The sequence below is a fragment of the Musa acuminata genome, chromosome BXJ1-6 (genome assembly GCF_036884655.1).
Source record: "Musa acuminata AAA Group cultivar baxijiao chromosome BXJ1-6, Cavendish_Baxijiao_AAA, whole genome shotgun sequence".
NCBI lineage: Eukaryota > Viridiplantae > Streptophyta > Magnoliopsida > Zingiberales > Musaceae > Musa > Musa acuminata.
This window is the reverse complement of record NC_088332.1, coordinates 851,676-873,446: the sequence shown is the minus strand read 5'-3', so window position 1 is coordinate 873,446 and position 21,771 is coordinate 851,676. Positions and strand designations below refer to the sequence as shown.

Genomic DNA, 21,771 nt, shown 5'->3' with positions numbered 1-21,771 from the left:
TAATAGTAAACTGTGACTGTTTAATAAATCTCTAGACAGTTTCATGCTCAGATGCATGTCTTCATAAAAGCAACAAACGCTTTTGATCTAAGTTATTATGCTGACTTCCATCATATTCCTGTCTTCCATTTATTCATTCTTTCACTATAGAGGTTAAGCTTGAACCTTCTACAATGACTAGCAAAGGCATGCAGTACTTCATTTCATGTTGCAACTTTCGAAACATATCAATAATGTAAATCTTTCAAGCTGATCTTCCATGTAAAATTTTTGATATCAGCTGTTGCTGGCACTTGGGCAAGAATCAGGGTCTTGCTACCCTTTGCATTTTCACTTTGCAGCCACCTAATACTTGCTAAAAGATTAGCTTATGGACGACTTAAAAAGAAATAAATATCCAGAAAAGAAGGAAGTCAAGCAGTATAATTTTAGCTATATAAGCTAAGGTAGGGAGTTGCAACACTTTCTCCACTGATGTTGTGTCTTAACATGTTTTCTTTTCCATTTCTCATTTGTCTTACAACAACTGTTGTTGATTATCATGTTTAAGACAAATGTTGTCAGCAATGACTACATTGTTCTTCCTCTTCCCAGGCATTAGTGATTTCCACCAACATGCCGGTGTCTGTCTCACCAGGTTATGTGCTCAGAGGTGACCCAAATTCAAGCCTCATTGTGGGGAGGAGCCAGAAGGCCAAATGGATGTTAGAAGCATAAGATCTGAGCCACCATGGCAAGGCCGCCCGCTTGAACCCCGAGATCAAGCACTAGGAATGCTCAAGCAACTTGTGTAGGACACCCTCACCAACGAGTTTAACCTTTTTGCCACTCGATCCAACAATGACAACCCTGGTTATCGAGGATGACTGAGACACCTTCACAAGAACCATTTTACTATGCCTCCTAGTTGCTGCTCCACTGTGCCACTGTCTCCCTTGGCACCTGCCTCAAAAAGTTCACCAAACATTTCGACATGGCCACTGCTCATGCTTTCCCTTCTTTGTGCCTTCTCCTTTTCTCCTCCATTGGCAGGATTGTCAACCATATCTCACCTCATCTCTTCACATGGCTGCAGATAAAGCTGATAATCTCAATTATTCCTCCCATGGCTGCTGCTAACTCCAGGCCCAGGGTCCCCAAAGCAAGCGCAAGGTAAGAGCCTACGCAGACATAGTAGACCAATGCAATCGACAAAAATAAAAATGTGAGAATTGTATGTAATGGCCATGTGACGATCATGCCTATTACGTGCCATTTTAATGGGAGTCGGTCTTCAATCTAGCAACTCATGCCAATACAAAGACTAGGCGACTTCTACTATGCTGGCCAGCACAACCTCAATACCATACTGTGCCAGTCAAGATATTACCATGGGCACATCCCTAGTTTTAAACAATAATCCTTTGTTGGTATGCACCGGGAAGGGACAACTTGCATGCCATTGTGCTGGCTCCCAATCAATCAAAACATTTATATAGATGAACTGAAGTATCCAAGGCACACTTCATTCTTTGGTATCAATGGTAGCTATAAATTCATCCTAAAGCATATGATGAAGCATATTCTAGGAATCAATCTTACCAGGTCTACTACCCAGTTTTAATTATTGAAATCACATATATCAGCCGGTAAGATATGAATTCCTCTTTTAGGTTTTTTGTCAATTGTAACAATTTTCTTCTCTCTGTACCACTGCTTCCTCCACCAAGCCATGTAAGCACTCCTTGTAAGGGTCAACAGCACCTCCTCCATCTTCTCCACCTCCTGCTCCACCAATCCTCCATCTCCTCCTCTTCACTCCCTCTCTCTGGACCAGATAATTCTAATTGAGTGTTGATCATTGATCCATAATGAGCCATCATCCAATATCAACCATGGATCAAGATTTTAAACCTTGGTAACCACTAGAGAGATTACATATTGAGACCAAGAATGATGGATGTAATGATATTAAATTTCAATGGACTATTTTATGGCATAAAAGATCATTACAACAAACTGTCCCAAGTAGAAAACAAAATCACAATCAAATGCAATTTAAGTATTAAAACTAGATAACGTGAAATACAAAAAGTATATATTTGACCACAACTAGTGTTTAATAGACCACACTTTTCAAATCTATAAAAATTCCCAAAGACAGAGATTACCCATATTTTTGAATGTAGCAACAGCATAAGGAAATAGGAAGTAATTCACAGAATTTTTCTTTTTATGGAATTTTAAACAAAAGATGAAAATACTGTCAAGTTCAATTTCTCTAATAATGATATGATACAACTTATTCCATCAACATATCACAGATTCAAACTAGATTGTAAAGGACAAGAGTTATTACTTGTAAGTGGTTGTGGATGAGCTCCAGCTTCAATTCCTGGTTTATTTAATTCCAGTAAAAGTCAATTATAACACTCGGAGAGTCTAATATTAAGACCTATCTACTGAAATTCATGAGAAAAACACAACCTGCTCATTGAGAGCCTCCTTTAGCTGAGCAACCAGTGTAGCTCTACCTGCGAAAGCAATTTCTAGTTGTTCAATGCATTGTTTAAGAATAGTTTCCTGCACCTGAAGGTTATCGATCATCGGTGATCCTTGTTGGTTACCTGATCATGAAACAAATAACAACATAAACACTTCATTGGGAGCATAACAAGAATATGACTGAATACAGCATTAGAACACAAAGCAACCAATCAGGCTTCATAGTTCATACACAGACCCTCCCTGGACCCTGCATTAACAGCACTGGCCACCCTTTTTTTAGTTCCAGATACGCCTGATGGTTACAATGACAGAAGCTGAAAATGTTCATACCCACCAAATAAAAAGATATCAATACCTCTTATTTAGGTTGGAGACCAGCACAACATGACAAATGCCGTGCCAACACAAGACAGCCAACAGGTAACATGAAAGGATTAAAGATAATATGGAAAAATTGAAACAAAACAATGTCTAGCTTTCCTTCATCCTTGGCCTCCATATCTCTCCAAAACTGGGAAGGAAGCACAGGCAGGCAGGACAAGCATTCCATGGCTTGAGGGATTGAAAAGTCAGAAGATCTAAACCACATATCGATCGGTTTATCAAAACAAATGCAGCAGAAGTGGTCAGAGTCATATTTAATAGCCACTAGCATTTAAATGAATATGAAAACTGTAAATTGAAGCCACCAAGTGCATTAGAAACCCCATTGAAGACTAAAACCATGCTGATTTAGTGTTAGGTACCCAACACTTCAATCCAAACTGACACAATGGCTGATAACCCACTCACCCTTTAGCAAAAATCTGTCCAACCCATCCAAGGATGATTCTCCTATTGCTTTAAAATTTTGAAATATTTATCCCTTATAAATCTCTCTACTTCATACCTGCTTCTGTGTTCATAAAGCTATAGAAGGTTCACTAGGCTAATAAAGGTTAAACAGAAACAAATTCGAGTAACTGGTATGAAATGGTTGGTAGTTGCTTAAGTTATTTATAAAATATACCCACTATGTTAACCTTCGAGGGTGGACATTAGCCAACCATACATATGTTGCATAAGGGTTATAACAAATTACAATCCAGATATAAGAACAAAAATGGTTTTGAAGGTTTAGCAGAACAACCACAGCTCGTGACTAGAGAAAAGCATGTCAGTGGTTGCTTTCAACTCGTCATCATAATGGTTTTGCATGTTGACAATATGATAATCACTTTTGGCAAAAAGGAACTGAAGACTGAAAAAAAATTAATACATGAATTATGAAAGAATACATGATTTGAGGGCCGAAATTATCAAATCTAAAGAAAATATTAGTTTGTTTTCAAAAGAATACATGATGGATGTTAGTAAGAGTTCGTTGTGAAGACCAGTGAATACCTTAAGGAACCAAACATAGCACTTACTGCAAGTTGAGGCAACTTGCCACAATCCTGGTTCATATGGAAGACCGGACTGGAGATTTACATGACAACAGGGCCAGGCATGATGACCATAGTTTGTACATTTAGTAAGTCTACTAATGCATTATTTCAGACCTGTTGTTGCAATGTAGTTGTCCATAGTCAAAGTCAGAATATTCTCTCCAGGAAAATTAACATACAAAACATCATCGTCTCAAATTTGAATATATGTGTAGCAAGAATCATAAAATCATGGCTGCATGCTAGTCTTTTCATGCACCACAAAACAATTGATCAATGTTTGAAGTACAAGTATTCATGTTTTCTTTCAACTGAACAACATTAAATAATCAATTAAGCTGTACCCAAAAATAAGATTTTGTCATCATATGCAATAACAACTCAACAGAATACTAGAAGGTAACAGATATGAGTTCATAGAAAGCAAAACTTGTTACCACCAATGTTTCTATGGCTTTATAGTTGCTAAGAATATATATGTCAATCATGCAACTCACACAACTAAACATGCCATACAAGTAATGTTACAATGAGCATACAAAACACAACATTTGTAACTAAACATCCCATCAAAATTGTAACTATAGCCCCTCCAAGCATTTTAAAATACATAAAAATTTGCTATTAAGAACAAATATTACCTTGTGTACAGGAAACATCAACGTCCTTTTCCATCTTCTCCAGTACTTGAACAGAAATTTTGCAATTGCTTAAGGCAGTATCTTCATTGGAACGATCATCAAGCACGGACTGATATGCAGTCACTATCTTTTCAGGCATTTCTCCAAGAGCCAGTTTCTGGGTATTCACCAAACATCATGAAGGATATGCATAGAGAACTATTTAAATGGTTGACTCTGTAAGAAAGAAACAGTAAATAAACCAACACAGGAAAAAAAACATATCTACTTACTATTCTTACGAAATTAGCATCTTTCCGTACAAATTTTATGGGATTTGTACTCTTCCCATTATCTGAAACAAGAATAGGTGCATTACCAAGAATCTCATCCTTAAGGCCTCGCCCACGAGAACCAAAGACTTTCCTTTCATCCCAAATTTCTACCTGAAATAAACAGAAAAAAAGAATTAAGAACGAATGAGCCACTGTCATTAGTGTGCCAGAAGAAGATGGTATTTGTTCTCAGCTTCTGACAAGAATGTACTACACATCAGTCATTGTCATTCTCTGGAAATGCCAGTGTCACCTTACCAGTATTCCGCATATGCTAAATGATGTCACTACAAGGAATACTTCAGAATACTTGATTAGGTATGAGCAACTCAAATTGGCATCACTCTTACATTAAGCTAAACTAAGCTCATATTTCAAGAACCAAACAACACAAATGTTTGGGGCATTACCAACTACATGTACTCCTAGAACATTTTTTATGTTGCATATCCCCAATTTTTTGCTATAAAAATATAATCTGACAGAATGGAACATTCTTTTCATATATAATCCAGAATTCACTAATTATACAATGAATTTACATATAGCCAATCTTAACATAAATATTGGTTTTATTGGCACTCATTTGGAGGTTAATCTCCCTGTTGAACAGTTGTGCACCATGTCCTTTCTTTTTGTTCATTTATATATATTCTCCTTCTCTTCTTTTTCCTTTTTGAGTTAGAGAAATAGATGGTAAATGGATTTACTTTCCAAATTTACACTAGACACAGAGAAGCCAAACCTAAATCCCTTTGGATTGGCAATGAACATAGGTTCAAATTGGGCCTATTTTCATTTTGTCATTTAATCTTTATGGTTCTTTGAAATCATTTTATTGTTTTGCAAACATCATAAGTTGTTACATGAACAACATCTTATGTGTCTCTATATCACCTACATCAGTTGACCAAAGTGAAGAAAAAGAGAACCAAATGAGAATGAAAAAAGTCAAGAAATTTGACCGATTGAAGATTATGTCCAAATAAGAAACTTATATTTGATTTACAGATTCTATATCAAGAAGTCAATATCAATCAACTATTTCGTAGGCTCGTAGCAAGAGAAGATTATATGCAGAAGCAAATTTGAAACTACAACGAAAAAAAGACTAAAGAGATAACAGTCATTGGTCAGCCTTGTCAAGGGATCTTTTCTTGGTTGTATTTTCATTAAGTTTATAGTTTTCCTTCCTTTTCATTTCTTCAATTCGAGTCTACCAAAAGGACAAAAGGTGTAACAACTCCAAATTTAGTCCCACATTGATAGTGTTTAAAGGTTTGAATTGGCTTATAGGAGCTTGATGTGCATACAAGCATTAACTTAAGGTTAAGCATATTAGGCTAGCAGTTCAGACTCAATAAATTAATGCATCAAATATCTCACTGGTAAGAGCATCATGGATTTACTATCATTCATTTGAATTTAAGCTCTTTTTTAGCTCAGTGATTCAAGCTCAATAGGTTAATTAATGAGTCATGACAAAGGGTTGTGACTAGGAATAGAACAAATGAACTTCTCTTTTCCATGTTAGGTGTGAGCGCTCTAAGTGCATCTTTTCCTCCCCAACAATGAATTTGGGACCTGAAAGGAGTCCAAGATTTATCAGCTTCTTCTCTATTCCCATTATCTTTCATATCATATTTCCATCTTTTAACCACAGATGCCTAATATTACAGCATATTATACTTTCCCTTTAACATCTATAACCTACCCTTTCGTTTACATTGATTGAACTACAAGAATTATACACAGTACTTATGTTGTCCAATGCCTTCCCTTGCACCTACGCAATACACGAAAAAGACCCCGAAGTGTGCACCAGGTGTCACTTCTGCGGCAATACATTCTTACAACACTGGAGACAAGCAGAGCAACCTCATACTAAAATTACTTGGAAAAAGATCTCATGTATCTCTCTCTCTCTCTTCTCAATTTCTGCTATATGATGAACAAAATATAATAGTATCCTTCATTGCTAATATTGTTTTCGATAAATCAAGTGTGCTTCCATTGAGTCTTCTTTGTTTTGTCGTGTTGTCACGGACTTAGTTAGAATTACCTAAGTCATGAGGCACCCTTGTGTTATTCGTTTGCAAAGGGTCAACCTATTTGCAACCTCGCTCAGGTCCCGAAGAACCTGTAAAGGAGCAAATTTATTAGTTCGAAAACGAGAGACAAACAAGTCCCGACATCTCGCGAAGAGAACAGCTTTACAAGCAATTCAGCAAACATTTGGTGTGCGAGAGAAAAGAGAAAGAGAAAACAAGAACTTTAGAAGGCAAAGGAACAGTAGTAAGTCTGCAAACGACTGCTCACCGGGTGTCAGGCGCGTTGGCAAGTTCCCATAAGCTTAATGTGTGAACTTGTGAATCTAATTAACGCTCAACACTACCCCAAAACCCCCATCCAGCCCCATGCCACCCGAGGGGTTCTGGGGTGCTGAAATGACAAACATTTTGCTCTGCACCGCAACTTGCAGAAAACAAACCATGGCACGCAAAAACTAGGCCATTTTGAGACAATTTTGCCTATTCAGGTGAGCGATCGCTCTACAGCCCTGCATACTTTTCCTGCTCATAGTTTTCACACAAAAACACACAAAAACAAGGCAAAACACACTGCCAAACATATGTACAAGCAAACAAAAGCGACGAATGATCCACTGCCAAAGGTGTTACAGGTGTGCCACGACCGCCCATGACATTCTCCCACACTTAAACCGTTGACACCCTTATCAACGCTTGTCGATAGCCCAGTAGGCTTTGATGACAGGCTCCCAACTAGCTTCTGTTCGAGGGAGCCTTCGCCACTTCACCAAATATTCGATTTGCTTTGCTCCATTAGATATCTTTGTCTTGCGATCTATTAAAATGGCTTCAACTCACTTTTCGTAAGAGGCTCTAGTGGGGGGTAGCCGAGTTGAAACACTTCGAAAAGCATCTTGTGGATCTGAGTGGTACGATTTCAAGTTGCTCGCATGGAAGATATTATGAATTTTGAGCCACACAAACAACTGCAACTTGTAGGATATATTGTCTATCCTGCTAATAATTGGGAAGGGCCCTTCATATTTGCACACCAATCCCTTGTGCACTTTATGCCTAAAGAACTAGAGTGATCCTGGTTAGAGCTTCACCAACACCAAGTCGTCGACTTTAAACTTCTGTGATCACCATCCTAGATCTGCCCACTTCTTCATCTTTTTTGTCGCCTTCTCCAACTATGCCCAAGCAATATTTGCATTTTGGTGCTATTCCTTTGCAAAGTGATATGCTGATGGGCTACTCCTGGTATAACTAATCGCCAAGGTGTGAGGAGTCAACGATTGCTATCCCGTAATAACCTCAAAAGGGCTCTTGTTGGATGCAGAGCTTCGTTACAAGTTATAGAAGAATTGGAATATGTCCAACAACTTCACTCAATCTCGTTGGTTGGTACTCACGTAGTGCCGAAGATATTACTCAAAGAACGAATTTATTCTTTTAATTTGGCCATCCGTCTAGAGGTGAAGGCTTGTGGAAAAGAATAACTTAGATCCCAACAATTTGAACAGCTCGGTCCATAATCGTCCTAAGAACCGCGTGTCTCAATCGCTGATGATATTATGCTCCTCAATACTTCACCACATTCTTCATCATCAACTTGGCCGCTTCCGCTGAGTAGTGTAGGAGTGCAACAATGAATGTTGTATACTTTGAAAACCAATCGACCACCACGAGTATCGACCCGAGTCCCCCTACTATCGACAAGCTTGATATGAAATCCAAGAAAATGCTCTCCTACAACTTTTTAGGTACAGGCAATGGCTCCAAAAGTCCTACCAGCTTCCGTTGCTCTACCTTATCTTGTTGACAAGGCACATCTGAACATATTCCTCCACATGAGTCCCCATCTTCGACCAATAGAAGACCCTCTCCACAAGAGCCAACATTCGGTGAATACCCCAATATCATGTCCAAAGGGAATCGTGACACTCTCTCAAGAGTTCATGTTTCAAATTGTCCGCTCGAGGAATATAAACTTCATTCCCTTCGATGTAGACGAGTCCATCTTGGACTCATAATCATTGTCTTGTCTTCTTTAATCAGTTGCATCAGAGTTACTGCCTGGGGATCACTGTACAGTCCATCACTAATACTGGAAAGGAAGTTGAAGTGCAGTTGACTTGCTTGGCCTCCGCCTTCCAATTGCATCGCATTCACCATCTCCACTTTCTTGCTCAATGCATAGGCCATGACATTTGCTCTTCCAGGCTTGTACTTCGTTTATATCAAATTCAATCAGTAAGTCCTGCCACCGTGCTTGTTTTGGGGAGAGCTTCTTTTGAGTTTGAAAGTAACTCAATGCGATGTTATTTGTCCTTAGCACAAAACACGTTCTGAGAAGGTAGTGCCACAAAACTTGTAGGCAATGGACCACCGCTGTCATCTCTTTCCTATGCACTGAATATCGCTGCTCGATCTTATTAAGCTTGCGGCTCTCATAGGCCACCAGGTGACCCTCTTGCATAAGTACTCCAATAGCAAAGTCCGAAGAATCTGTATAGACTTCGAAAGGCTGGTCCGCAATTTGAGAACTAGTTCTTCTAATAAAGTAGCCTTTAGGTCTTCGAATGTAGCTTCATATTTGTCTGACAATCGCCATGGCTGCTCCTTCAGTAACTCCATCAATGGAGATGCGCGCTTCGAGTACCCAGTTATGAAGCGTCAATAATAGTTGACGGAACTAAGGAAGGATCTCAGCTCTGGTACCTTCTTTGGTGTTTGCCACTCCGCCACAACTTGCACCTTCAATTTGTTCACCCGAATGGAACCTTCACGATTCAATGCCCTAAGAATAAAATCTTCGTCTGCGCAAAGTAGCACTTCTCCCTTTTCACAAATAGAGTGTTCTCCTTGTAAACCTTGAAAATTATTCGAATGTGCTCGACATGCTCCTCGAGTGTTTAGTTGAAAATGACGATATCATCCAAGTAGGCGACCATCAACTTGTTTAGATACTCCTTAAACAATCGCTTCATAAGAGTGCAGAATTTGTCCAGAGCGTTGGTTAAGCCGAAAGGCATCACCAAGAACTCGAACGCTCCATACCTGACCACATAGGTAGTCTTCGCTTCATCATCTTCAGCAGCCAGTAACCCGACCGAAGGTCGAGTTTGGAGAAATAATTCGTCTTGCCCAATTGGTTGAGCAAGTCTACAATGAGCAAGATGGGATACTTGTTCTTCACCATCACCTTGTTTAGGACTTGATAGTCGACGTATAATCAGAGGCTCCCATCTTGTTTCTTCTATAAGAGGACTGGAGCTCCAAATGGTGCTTTAGAACTGCAGATGAGACCACGCTTAGCAGCTTATCTAATTACTTCTTGAGCTTCGCTAAATCTGGAGGGGCCACGCTGTAACGGACAAACTTCTAGAACAAGATGTTGGATGTAATGCTTATGTCTGTCCGTTGTCTTTTGGCATGTTTATACCTTGTACAGCAGGTAGAGAGGCGGCCGAAGGCTAAATAGTCCCATGTTAGTTGGGTTGGTGGCCTCTTTAGGCTTGTAAATAAAGGTTGTGTCATGTGGACACGTGCGAGAGCTTTTCGGTCTGTAATGGACCATTTTACCCTTTGTTGTGCAACTATTCAGAGCTTGTAAAGTCTGTTTGTAATTTGCATTGTCTATGAAGTGTTTTTCGGACATGTTTGCTTGTGGATCCCGATTGAGGCGTTCTCTTTAACCCGTTCTCTCTTTTGTTGGTCCTAAGGGACAATATGAGGCTTCGGGGAGGCTGACCTTTGCGGACGGACGCGCGAGGGTGCCGCACGCCTTAGGCAAAACCAGCTAAAGTCGTGACATTATGGTATCAAAGCGGGACAAGCACTCATAGAAACACTTGACATGCAAACGTGGGGGACCTAGCAGGGCTGCGTTGAGGGCAGTCAGCACACGCGCGACCGTTTGAGGGAAAGCGGGCATGGAGATGTAGGGAAAAGAGTCGCTCAGAGGAGCGGGCATCTGAGATTGGCATTCAGAGGAATGGCCAACCCTTCGCGCAAGAGGCACCACGAGAACAGGCAAGCTTAGAAGAATTTGGAGCGCACAAAGGTTGGGATGGCTGAGTTTAAGCTACGGCTCAACGTTGACAACTATACTTGATGGTGCTCTAGGCAAGCGAGGCGCTTGGCAAGAATGAGACCATGCAAGGTGGAATGAGTTGCTCAACGACCAAAAGAGTTATGCAAAGCTCACAGAGGTGAGGGGAATTGCTAACTCGAAGAATTTGGTACTCATGCATGGGCTTGTATGCGGACGATGGAATGTTCGTGGCCATCCCAAGGCGACCGAAACTCGGTGCCATGGAGCATTGAAACTTTCTCTTCGGCATGTGAAGGATACGTCCGTCGGAGGCTGAAGTGTGCAATGAGTTCAGCATGTTGCTAGGCCTTGAGGGGTGCAGCGGGGGCTGTATTGACATGAAGTCGCAATCTAGCAAGTGCATTTGCAGGAGGCAGAACAGTGCACAGTTTGTTCAGCAGTTCGGAGTAGTCCAAGGGGATGGTGGTCTCCAAAACGAAGAGAGATGTTGCTCCAACGGGATAGTTATCCAGGAGGGATAAGTCTCGGCTCTCCAGAGGGAGAATCATGTGACATGGACCTCACATGTTGAGGAGGAGTACCTCAACAAACAACAACTCCACGAAGCTCGATGGACTGAGCAAGCGGCGAGGAGTCGTCGCATGATCTCGCTTGAGAGAATGCATTGGTGGATGCATTGCGAGATCAAGTGGGGGAGCGACCTAAAGCAACTTATGAAGGTACACTTGGAGTCGATGTGGAGAACGAACTCAAGGGAGGGCTGACCCGTGGAATGGTGGGCGCGAGGGCCACCATCGACTAAATGCAAAAACGAGGAGCGGAGCAACTTGGGTGTAACTTGGCGAAGTACCCAAGCCGCATGAAGGGAGCCAGCATAGAAGTTGGAACATGGAGCAGAGGCACAGTGCTTTCCTTAGACAGAGGTCAAGGACATGAACTCTTGCAGAGGCAAGAGTAGGATCATGTTGTTCCATGGGTCCTTTCTGACGGAGCGGACTCATCTTGCATGGTGCCAAAGACGAAGGGAGCTTCGCGGCACATGCACCTTAACTCGGAGAAGCATTTGATGGAGGAACTAAGGCGACTCAATTTGCGGAGGCGAAGTTGGGTTCAGAAGGGCCTTAGCACGAGGCAAGAGGACGCAGAGGCGGGTACTCTTGAAGAATATGCCACAGTGTTGCCATTTGAGTTGCTATGAAGGAAGCAGTGCGCAGCGGAGATTGTGCTGGTAGGGGCAGAGGCCCAGGATCCAGACAATGGTGCATAGATTACAGTGAAGTCGGTGGACTTCGAGAGCTACTAGGCGACGGACTGTCTTAAAGCGGTGCTTCATCTAGGTGTGACCCAGGAGTGGGTGGATGAAGGTCGATTGCCAGAGGAGCGAACAAAATCAAAGGTGGAAGGGACCCTGCGATGTATTGGCAGAGGCCACACATGGAGGGTTCACAATTCGAGTTTATTCCACAAGGATCAAAATGCAATGGAGATGTCACCAAGAGGCGACATGGTGCAGCGGATCGTGGTGGAACAGTTCGTGGCAATGCGATACACACAATGAGTCCCGTGAGGGATGAGATCATATGGAGGTATGATCGGGAGCTACTGTGAGCTCAGCTTTGGTGAACAACACGACGGCAAGAAGGGCTATGGATTCAAGGAGTGAAGGCCATGGTACCGCAGAGGCGGGTCTTCCGGGGCGTGCACCGAATTTTGCATCGGATGAAAACCTTGGTCATCAGCATATGGGGGCTGGGTTCCACCAAGGGAAAAGTTCGAATGCAAGTACCAGTGAGTTCCATGGGAGGGACTTGATCATGCAGAGGTATGATCGAAGCAGCTGGAGAGTTGGACTTCTCCAGAGCTCATATTCGCTTAAGGGAGCCCGACAAGTCAGAGGACAAGGTCGAGTAAGCGAACGTTGCTACCAAGGAAGCTAAGGAGAACAGAATCGATGCAAACTCTACAACATGATGGCAGAGGCCATGCATGGGAGTTGCAGTCTGTCTTTCCATCGACCAAACGGACTGCTTAGAGAACACAGAGGTGTTGAAGCAGGGGGTCGAAAGGGGCGAGGAAGCGACGACGAGTCCAGAGGGACTTAACTACCCAAAATCAAGCATCAGTCGGAATGGAGGTGGACTCAGAGGAGTGCCACAGAGACATTTCTACTGATCATGCAGAAAAGGGATACAGAGGCGAGGCAACGGATAGTAGGGCCATAGGCATGGCAGCGCCATGGTACCGCAGAGGCGGGACTTCCGTGCAAGTCATTGATCCCTTGCTCTCATGGAGGGAGAGCGCTTGGTCGTGAAAGGGGCCGAGGAGGTGGAGCATGCAAAGGCAATCTCCAAGTACCGAGACAAGGCTGAAGGGCAGAGGCCAAGAAACTTCGTAAGACCGGTGTCAACAAGTTTCTCATCAAGATAGCCGTAAGTGAAGGACTTCGGGTCATGCAAGAGTGCACGACCAAGGAACGAAGCAGGCAGTATGCGGTGCTGTACCTTTGCTACTCAGTGGAGTAGGCGACAGGGTTGATGGAGAAGACGATACAATCCCAGAGGCGACCTCATCTATCAGAGAATTACTCCAAGTTGGGGTGAAAACTTCCCGCATTCCAGAAGTTCGATGGCATTGAGAAGGTGAATCACAGTAGCTAACTCAACGCAAGGAGTGCAAACACTTCAAGTGCTTCAGAAGTGTGAGCAAAGAGTAGGCGAAGACCAGTAACCAGCTCGATGCATGAAGTACAACCTCGAGGAGGCGGGCGAAGTCAAAGTAACCTTTGCCTTCTCAACTCTTAAGAGAATGGGCGAAACCGAGTACCCCAGTTCTCTTATCTATCCAGCAGAGGAGCTCTGCACAAGTTCAAAGACCCTTCGAAGATAATGGAAGACAATAGTTGTCAAATCCTCACCAACGGTGATCAGTGCTACTGAGAGTAGATTGTCCGCTTCATTTCCCAACGAAATGCCAATCGAAAGCGGAAGTGATGCGAACCTACTTGGATGTGACAACTAACTGAAAGAAGAGTCAATGAGCAGATTTTGTGGAGGAAGGACCCAAAAACTTCAGAAGTTTGCGAGGCGATGCTCGTTAAAGCTCCAACAAGCATCCACCCAGTTCAAGCAGCATGTGGAAATTTTGAGAGACTGGCGCAGTAAAGATGGTCTTTTCCTTCATTTGGTGGATCCGCAAGAATCGACAAGGATCAACACAACTCAGCCAACCCCACACCAGAGTCAGAGTCATTAGTGAGTTGAAGTAGCATGGCGGATCAAAGATTCGACTACTCAAAAACAGCAGCGGAGAGCAGCTGGGAGCCAGGAGGCGCATTGCAGCTGGAGCGGAAGATTGAAGACTCAGCAAAGGCGAAGAGTTGCAGTGTTCACAAAGGCTTCGGCGAGGACGTCGAAGGGATAAGTGGGGGAGAATGTAACGGACAAACTTCTAGAACAAGATGTTGGATGTAATGCTTATGTCTGTCCGTTGTCTTTTGGCATGTTTATACCTTGTACAGCAAGTAGAGGGGCGGCCGAAGGCTAAATAGTCCCATGTTAGTTGGGTTGGTGGCCTCTTTAGGCTTGTAAATAAAGGTTGTGTCATGTGGACACGTGCGAGAGCTTTTCGGTCTGTAATAGACCATTTTACCCTTTGTTGTGCAACTATTCAGAGCTTGTAAAGTCTGTTTGTAATTTGCATTGTCTATGAAGTGTTTTTCGGACATGTTTGCTTGTGGATCCCGATTGAGGCATTCTCTTTAACCCGTTCTCTCTTTTGTTGGTCCTAAGGGACAATGGGAGGCTTCGGGGAGGCTGACCTTTGCGGACGGACGCGCGAGGGTGCCGCACGCCTTAGGCAAAACCAGCTAAGGTCGTGACAACGCGGTATGGTGGTCTCGTTAGAGGCTTTACTCCCGGCCCCAGCTCAATATGGGGATCCATGCCTCTACTTGGTGGTAGTTTTTGGCAACTCAGGTGGCATAACATCAGTGAACTCCTTTAAGATGTCCGCCACCACAACAGGTTTAGTTGTAGAGCAAATATTTGCTTTAGGTCCTAGGTTCCTTCTCGAGAAACAGGAACCACGTAGGGGTCGCCACCTCCCATCAAGCATAGGGAGTTTAGAAACAGCATAGGCACCAACTTCATCGTGTGCATGAACTCCATTCCGAGGATCACTTGGAAGTTGTCCAACGACACTGCCATCATATTTGTGCTTCCGCTCCACATCCAGATCTTGATGGGAACCCTATTTGTCAATCTGGAGATATGCTTAGCCTCTGAGTTCACCGCCTTCATTCGATTTGGGCTCTTCTCTAAGTTCAACCCATGTCACCATGCTTCTCGGTCGACAATGAAATTGTGGGTTGCACCTATGTCCATCATTGCACGGGTTCGACTATTTAGCTTGATGTCCACGTATATCAACTAGCTACTCCCTACTTTTTATTGCTTTGTCTCCATATTCTCCCTTACTTGACCCCGTAACAAATTCAACAAGCGAATTGCTCCCATCCGGAGTCCTTACGACTCCTCATCGTCGCTACTAGATTCCAAACTATTCGAACTAAGGGTGACGATCTTGCCCTTGTCTGATTTTGGGGGATGGATTCATGCTATTAATGCATTTCGTACTTGCTTTTGTAAGCACTCCCTCACCATGTGTGATCCTCCGCACAAGAAGCATTCGCTAGGTTTTGGGGCCTTGCCTTTTGAACTCACCCCCTTGTGTGAACTCTTTTTCTTTAGCTCGCTCACGGGCTCCTTCACTCAAGAATACTTAGATGGGCGATTTTTCGAAGATTATTTCTTCTTCCCCAAGCCCTCCGAGGAAACAAAATCAATGAACCTTTCCACAGCTACGATTGCCCCAACCATATCGATGACATTTCTTCGATGCAATTCCTATTATGCCCACGACTTCAAGCCATCGAGGAAGTTGAGCAGCTAGCCCTTTTCGGACATGTCTTGTATGTCCAACATCACTGTTGAAAACTACTTCACGAATGGAAGTACTTTGGCGGAGTTGTCTCAGCTTCCTTCTTACGACGAACTCCATGTTCTCGGGTAGGAATTGAGTTCTCAACTCCCACTTCAAGTCCTCCCATGTGTCCACTCGATACCGACTTTGTTGGATCTCTTCCCAACGTGTTCGCTACCAAAGTTTTGCATTCCCATTCAAATACATGGTTGCTATCGAAACTTTGGTTTCTTGAGAATCAGGCCTTGTAACTCGGAAGTATAGTTCCATACCGAACAGAAAATTCTCGAGATCCTTTGCATCCCTAACACCTCCATAGTATTGCGGCTCGGGTACCCTCAAGTTTTGTGGCACAACAACACGAGTGTTGTTCCCTCTCGCATTAAGAGCCCTTATGAGCAATGTAATCTTGGAGGTGAGTTTGCCACGACCTCGTGTAGGTGTTGCACAAAGTCTTTGGTGTCTTCCATCAATCGATCTACTCGGGACTCGACCTTGTCAATCCAAGATTCCGCTTCCTCTTGCGAGTTCTCTACCCTAAGAAGCCTTCATTAGCCTTGGCAGAGTTCCTCTAGGCTCGTTTCCAGAATGTCAAGGTGGGTTTCTGCAGTTATAAGCCTCTCCTTATGGCTTCTTTTCGCGAATGGCACTCCGGATTGTGCTTCCTCCCCTCGCGGAGAATATCCAACTTCTCACAGGTCATTTTCAATGTCGTGCTCCTCTTGAGCACTCCAACAACTTGATAGTGAGTTTACACTTGCAGCCCACCTGCGACTGCTTGGGGTAATGGTCCCACTTGCCCCATCTTGTTCGATTGGCCATGGTGCTTCGCCATGGCGAGATTGTAAACTTTCGCCGTTTGCTCGAACTGCTTGCCCGCTCTGATACCGTAATTTCATGGACTTAGCTACAATTGCCTAAGTCGTAATGCACCCTTGTGTTATCCATCCGCAAAGGGTCAACTTAGTTACAACCTCATTCAGGTCCCAAAGGACCTATAAAGAGAAAATTAATTAGTTCGAAAATGAGCGACAGACAAATCCTGACATCCCGCGAAGAGGGTAGCTTCATAAGCAATTCAGTAAACACTTGGTGTGCAAGAAAAGAGATGAAGGAGAAAATAAAGGACTTTAGAAGGCAAACGAACAGTCGCAAGCCCGTAAACGACTACTCACCAAGTGTTGGGCGCATTGGAAAATTCTCGTATGTTTAACGTGCAAACTTGTGAATCCAATCAACGACTAACATTATCCCAAACCCCCATCCAGCCCTATGCCACTTGGGGTTATGGGGTGCTGAGATGGTTGATGTTTTGCTTTGCACTGCAATCTGCTAGAAAACAAGCCATGGCACACAAAAATTGAGCCATTCTGGGGTAATTTTGCCCGTTCTAGTGAGCGATCGCTCTGCAGCCCTACAAATTGTTCTTGCTCACAGCTTTGAAGTAAAAATATATAAAAATATAGCAAAACATGCTGCTAAACATATGTACAAGCAAACAAAAGCGACAAACGATCTATTGACGAAGGTGCTACTGGTGCGTGACAACTGTTCGTGATAGTGTGCCCTTAGATTAAAAGACAATTTTCAACGCCCAACACTACCCTAAACCCCCATCCAACCTTGTTCCATTTGGGAGCTTCTGGGGTGCTAAGATGGATGACGTTTTGCCCATTCTGATGAGCGATCGCTCCACAGCCTTGTAAACTATTCCTGCTCATAATTTTCAAGCAAAAACACAAAAAAATGGCAAAACACATTGTCAAACATATGTACAAGCAAACAAAAACAACGAACAATCCATTAACGAAGGTGTTGCGAGTGCACGACAAATGTCCGTGACAATGTGCCCTTAAATTAAAAATAATTTTCATCGTACAATTGTAAGGCTAACCATGTTTTATGAATTTTTGTATCGAATAACTTTGAACATGTACCAGAAGCCATTATTTTAAGAAAGTGAAGATGGATGCACACTAAAAAAGAGAACAATTAGGTGTAGCCCCAACAAAGAACAAGGTAAGCGAATACCATTTAATACAAACATGTTGCAAGGAGAACTATACCCGGTAGTTAGACTATGTGTGTTGATTGGGATTAGAAGTGTGAGGCTTTATTAAATATAAATGGTCTTGCTTCAACTAGGGATTTCGTTTGCTGCCCTATGCATGGCTCGGTAGAGGAATGAGATCCATGTAGTTGATCCCAAATGGTAGGGACATAATGGCTTGTTGTTGTCGTTGTCGTCCTAAGCCCCTTGGGGCAATCCTTGTGGGTTGTCTACAACATTATGGCAATTTTCCTTTCAAACTAAAATTTGACATCTAAGTACTTAAACACAGGTACCATGAAATTCGACAAGCAATGCTGGGACATGACAACATCCATTAGGAAATAGAACCAGAGCATTATGAGACCAAGAAATAGAGAAGAAATCATGACAGGAGATGTGATGTAAAAATTATTCCACAAATTCTGAAGAATAAAATGATACTACTTAATACAACCAGCAAATGTTTGATGCACCAGCGGTAAAAATACAAACTCAATTCAGAGGAGAGGATGGTGTAGACAAGGGTAGGGGCAAAGAAAGAGACGAAAGGGACAAAATTCTTAAACTGAGCATGAGCAGACAGAATCGTCCCTCTAGAACTATCCATTTAGTGCTTCTTCTCCTAATTAACCATGAGATGAAGGACAAGAACTGAGCATGCTATTTGATGCTTCCTCTCCTAATTAATCTTGAGATGAAGGGTCATCCTCATGTAGTGGGCTTCATAGAGAGCTTCAACTTCCTATGGCCATTAAGGGTATCATTAACAAAGGAGACTACCTTAGTTCCTAATAGCAGAGACAAAGCCATATTTTCTTAACTAGCACACAACGGACTCAAAATATTAGAAAGTAAACAACACAAAAAGCATTTGATATGCACTACCAATAAAAAAAAGAATTGCCATGTCAAAGAAGCATAGCACAACTGCTTGTGTGATACAGGAACATTATTGTTGGAATTGGGATCAACAGTCAAATACGAATTTACAAAAGCAAAAAAATGATAGAATGGAAAACACTTACTAGTCTATTAACCACTTTCTTTCCGTGATCTTCACCATTCTCATAGACATTCTTTAAGCAGCCAGGAAGCACTTTCCAAAACTCATTTACAAACTCGCTTCCCTTGCGTCTACTGTTCTGTAAGATGTCATTTGCCAGATACAGAAAAGGCACTCTTTTTTCTCTTGGAGAGTTACTGAATGCTTGATCCCATGTCTCAACTATATCTTTGGCTTTCTTCCGGTGAAAAATACACCAATTTGATAGTGCTAATCCCCAGTTAAGAAACAACAAAGAAATATCAAATTGGCCAAACACATGATAGATATGACAAGAACAACATTCAAATTGAATGAAATAAATGCAACATATTGCAACCAAAAGCACGGTTTAGTTGCTGTATCTTGATAAAACAGAACAAACGAAAACTTCCAAAGGAGAAAATTTGCATGCTTACAGAAGTCATACAACAAGAAAAACACACCCCTTTGTAAGTTAAGGCAAAAGACTACCAGGCTATTTCATTAAGAAAGTGACCTATGCACAAAGAGAGGAAACAAAGTCACAAAAAGAATAGGATAAGAGAAAGAAAAGGAAAATTTTCCACAATTGAACAGTAAGAGCAGAGGAGAATTCCAACAAACTCAAAAGAAGCAACTGAAACATGGAAAGCACAAAAAACTGCTGAATTTTACCAAGAAAGACCACCAAGAGATGTACATTACTCCAGAAAAATTGCAACCACAAAGTGTAAGATGTAAGTGAAGAATCATAAATTATATGGACATGTATCCAAACCCCAGATCACAAGATTGCTGCTTCTTTCCTAATGTACAATCTTGTGTGTAAACGTATATACATTCTCAGGATTGAAACTTTGTGGTTCCAACTGACACCAAGCAAAAAGGCCATTCATGATACCTAATAATCCAAATATTTGTGTTTCTTAAATGCAGTATCATTTGATCTAACTTAACTTCAGAAAATGGACTGGGTTTGCTTGTCATTTTAAAAGGAACAACATTTTATAAAGATGATAAACATGGATGATGATATGAAAGCAAAATAATGCAGAATAATTTCATAAAACATGATCAACGATTGCCAGCAGGTGTTGATGCCCTGCAGCATGATGTGTTGCTGATGATGCATTCGCATATAGATGGGGAAGTATCTGCGACATGCCAAAGAAGATAAACCCTGGTGTTGCACCACACACCATGACAGTACTAGGAAAGAACTCAGAGTACAGGGTTGCAGGTGACAAATATCACAGAAGCAGCAAGTCAGCAACAACAATATCAGCGACAACACAACAATGTGTTGTTCCCAACAAGCTAGAACGACCCATATAAACAAAAGCCATTTTCTTTTCACCTAATTATAGTAAGCTTTAGAAATAGTTACATTGGGCAAATAGCTATCACTAGTAATGAGAAATAAAACAAAACTGATATAAAAATAAACTAATGTCATAGATGATCAGATAAAGATCTGCCTTGGAAGACTAATAAGCCGACATGAATGTTATCTCAGTCAAAACAACAAGAAAATGAAACTCTAAGTCCATGCTATCCCCCACTTGATAGGGGTAAGAAACTGACTTGACATAACCCCCCGGATTTGACGTAATACACCCCCCCCCCACGTCAGACGCCCAGTACGGCGCATTACCCCAGAAAGAGCATTAACGACGACGCGACACGCGCCCACACCCACCGTACTCAAACAACCTCCTCGGCTGACCCATCGTGGCCGGCCGAGGCAGGTAAAGGCACCAGCTGACTCCCCCCATACCCTGCGGCAGCTCGGCCCTCCACGCAACGCCCGCGACGGCAACAGACGCCATCAGAGGTACGGCCCTGATCTTACAAGATGGCCCGTCAGGTAACATCAAACCCCCCCCCTTTTTATAAATACCCCCCGGCTCCCAACGCCAAAGGGGGGCCATGATCCAATACTATACTCTTCCCATCTGACTTAATCATCGGAGGGGTCGGGCCGAGCTGCCAGCCCGACCTGTGTGCAGGTACTCGACCGCCGTGAAGTCCCCCCGACGAAGCGGAGTTTTCCAGCCAGGCCCCCCGCATCTGCCCCCTCGGGATCCCGCGGAGGGCCACGTCTGATCCAAGCCATTTGGAGCCCTGATCCAGCCGCGTCGACCCTGAAGTCACGGCTAAAAAGTTACTTACCGTAACAGATTGGCGCTAGAAGGAGGGCCGATCCAAATGTCAGGTGATCAGCAAATCCACCTCGGCGGATCTTCAAATGCGGAGCTCCCCGCCTTAGGGGAACGGCGTGACGAGACCCACGACGAGCGCCCCGCGGCGGTGTCGGAGCGCTACTGGCAACTGTTCAATGACCCGGGCTTGTCGCCCCCTGGCAGTGCACCCGTCGACTCGTCGCAAGTGTTGCCCGAGGCCTTTCATGACCTCGCCCACCAGGTCCGAGCTCTGACAAGCATGGTGCAGACCATCGTTTCCCAGCGAACCTCTCCGCATGCGGCGCGGCCCTCGCAGCAACAGGAGACCCCCGCCCGGACCCACGTGCCGCTCCCAGAGCTTCCGGGCTCGCCTCGAAACCCCGCAACTCGGCCGGGGAGCAGGGAAGCAGAGGACACGGTGAGCCGCCCCGAGCCCGAGGCTCCGACCGCCGATTCGACGAACGCCCTACGAGCCCAGCTGTGCCTCGTCAGTCAAAGGCTTGACGAGGTACAACAGGAGGTTCATAAGTCAAAGGGAGAGCTCGGGGCGGACGGACACCAAGGATCTCCGT

At 43.3% G+C, this 21,771-nt stretch overlaps 1 protein-coding gene across 2 annotated transcripts in view; it reads right to left on the bottom strand.

Moving 5' to 3' along the window:
• LOC103971049 (uncharacterized) overlaps window positions 1-21,771 on the bottom strand; it is a 35,033-nt gene that overhangs the window by 2,736 nt on the left and 10,526 nt on the right. For both annotated transcript variants that reach the window (XM_009384991.3, XM_009384990.3), the window contains 5 exons: window positions 19,018-19,265; window positions 4,828-4,980; window positions 4,556-4,712; window positions 2,467-2,606; window positions 2,339-2,374 (listed from right to left, as the gene is read on the bottom strand). In XM_009384991.3, coding sequence (XP_009383266.2) covers window positions 2,339-2,374; window positions 2,467-2,606; window positions 4,556-4,712; window positions 4,828-4,980; window positions 19,018-19,265 — 734 coding nt within the window. The remainder of the gene's footprint in view (window positions 1-2,338; window positions 2,375-2,466; window positions 2,607-4,555; window positions 4,713-4,827; window positions 4,981-19,017; window positions 19,266-21,771) is intronic.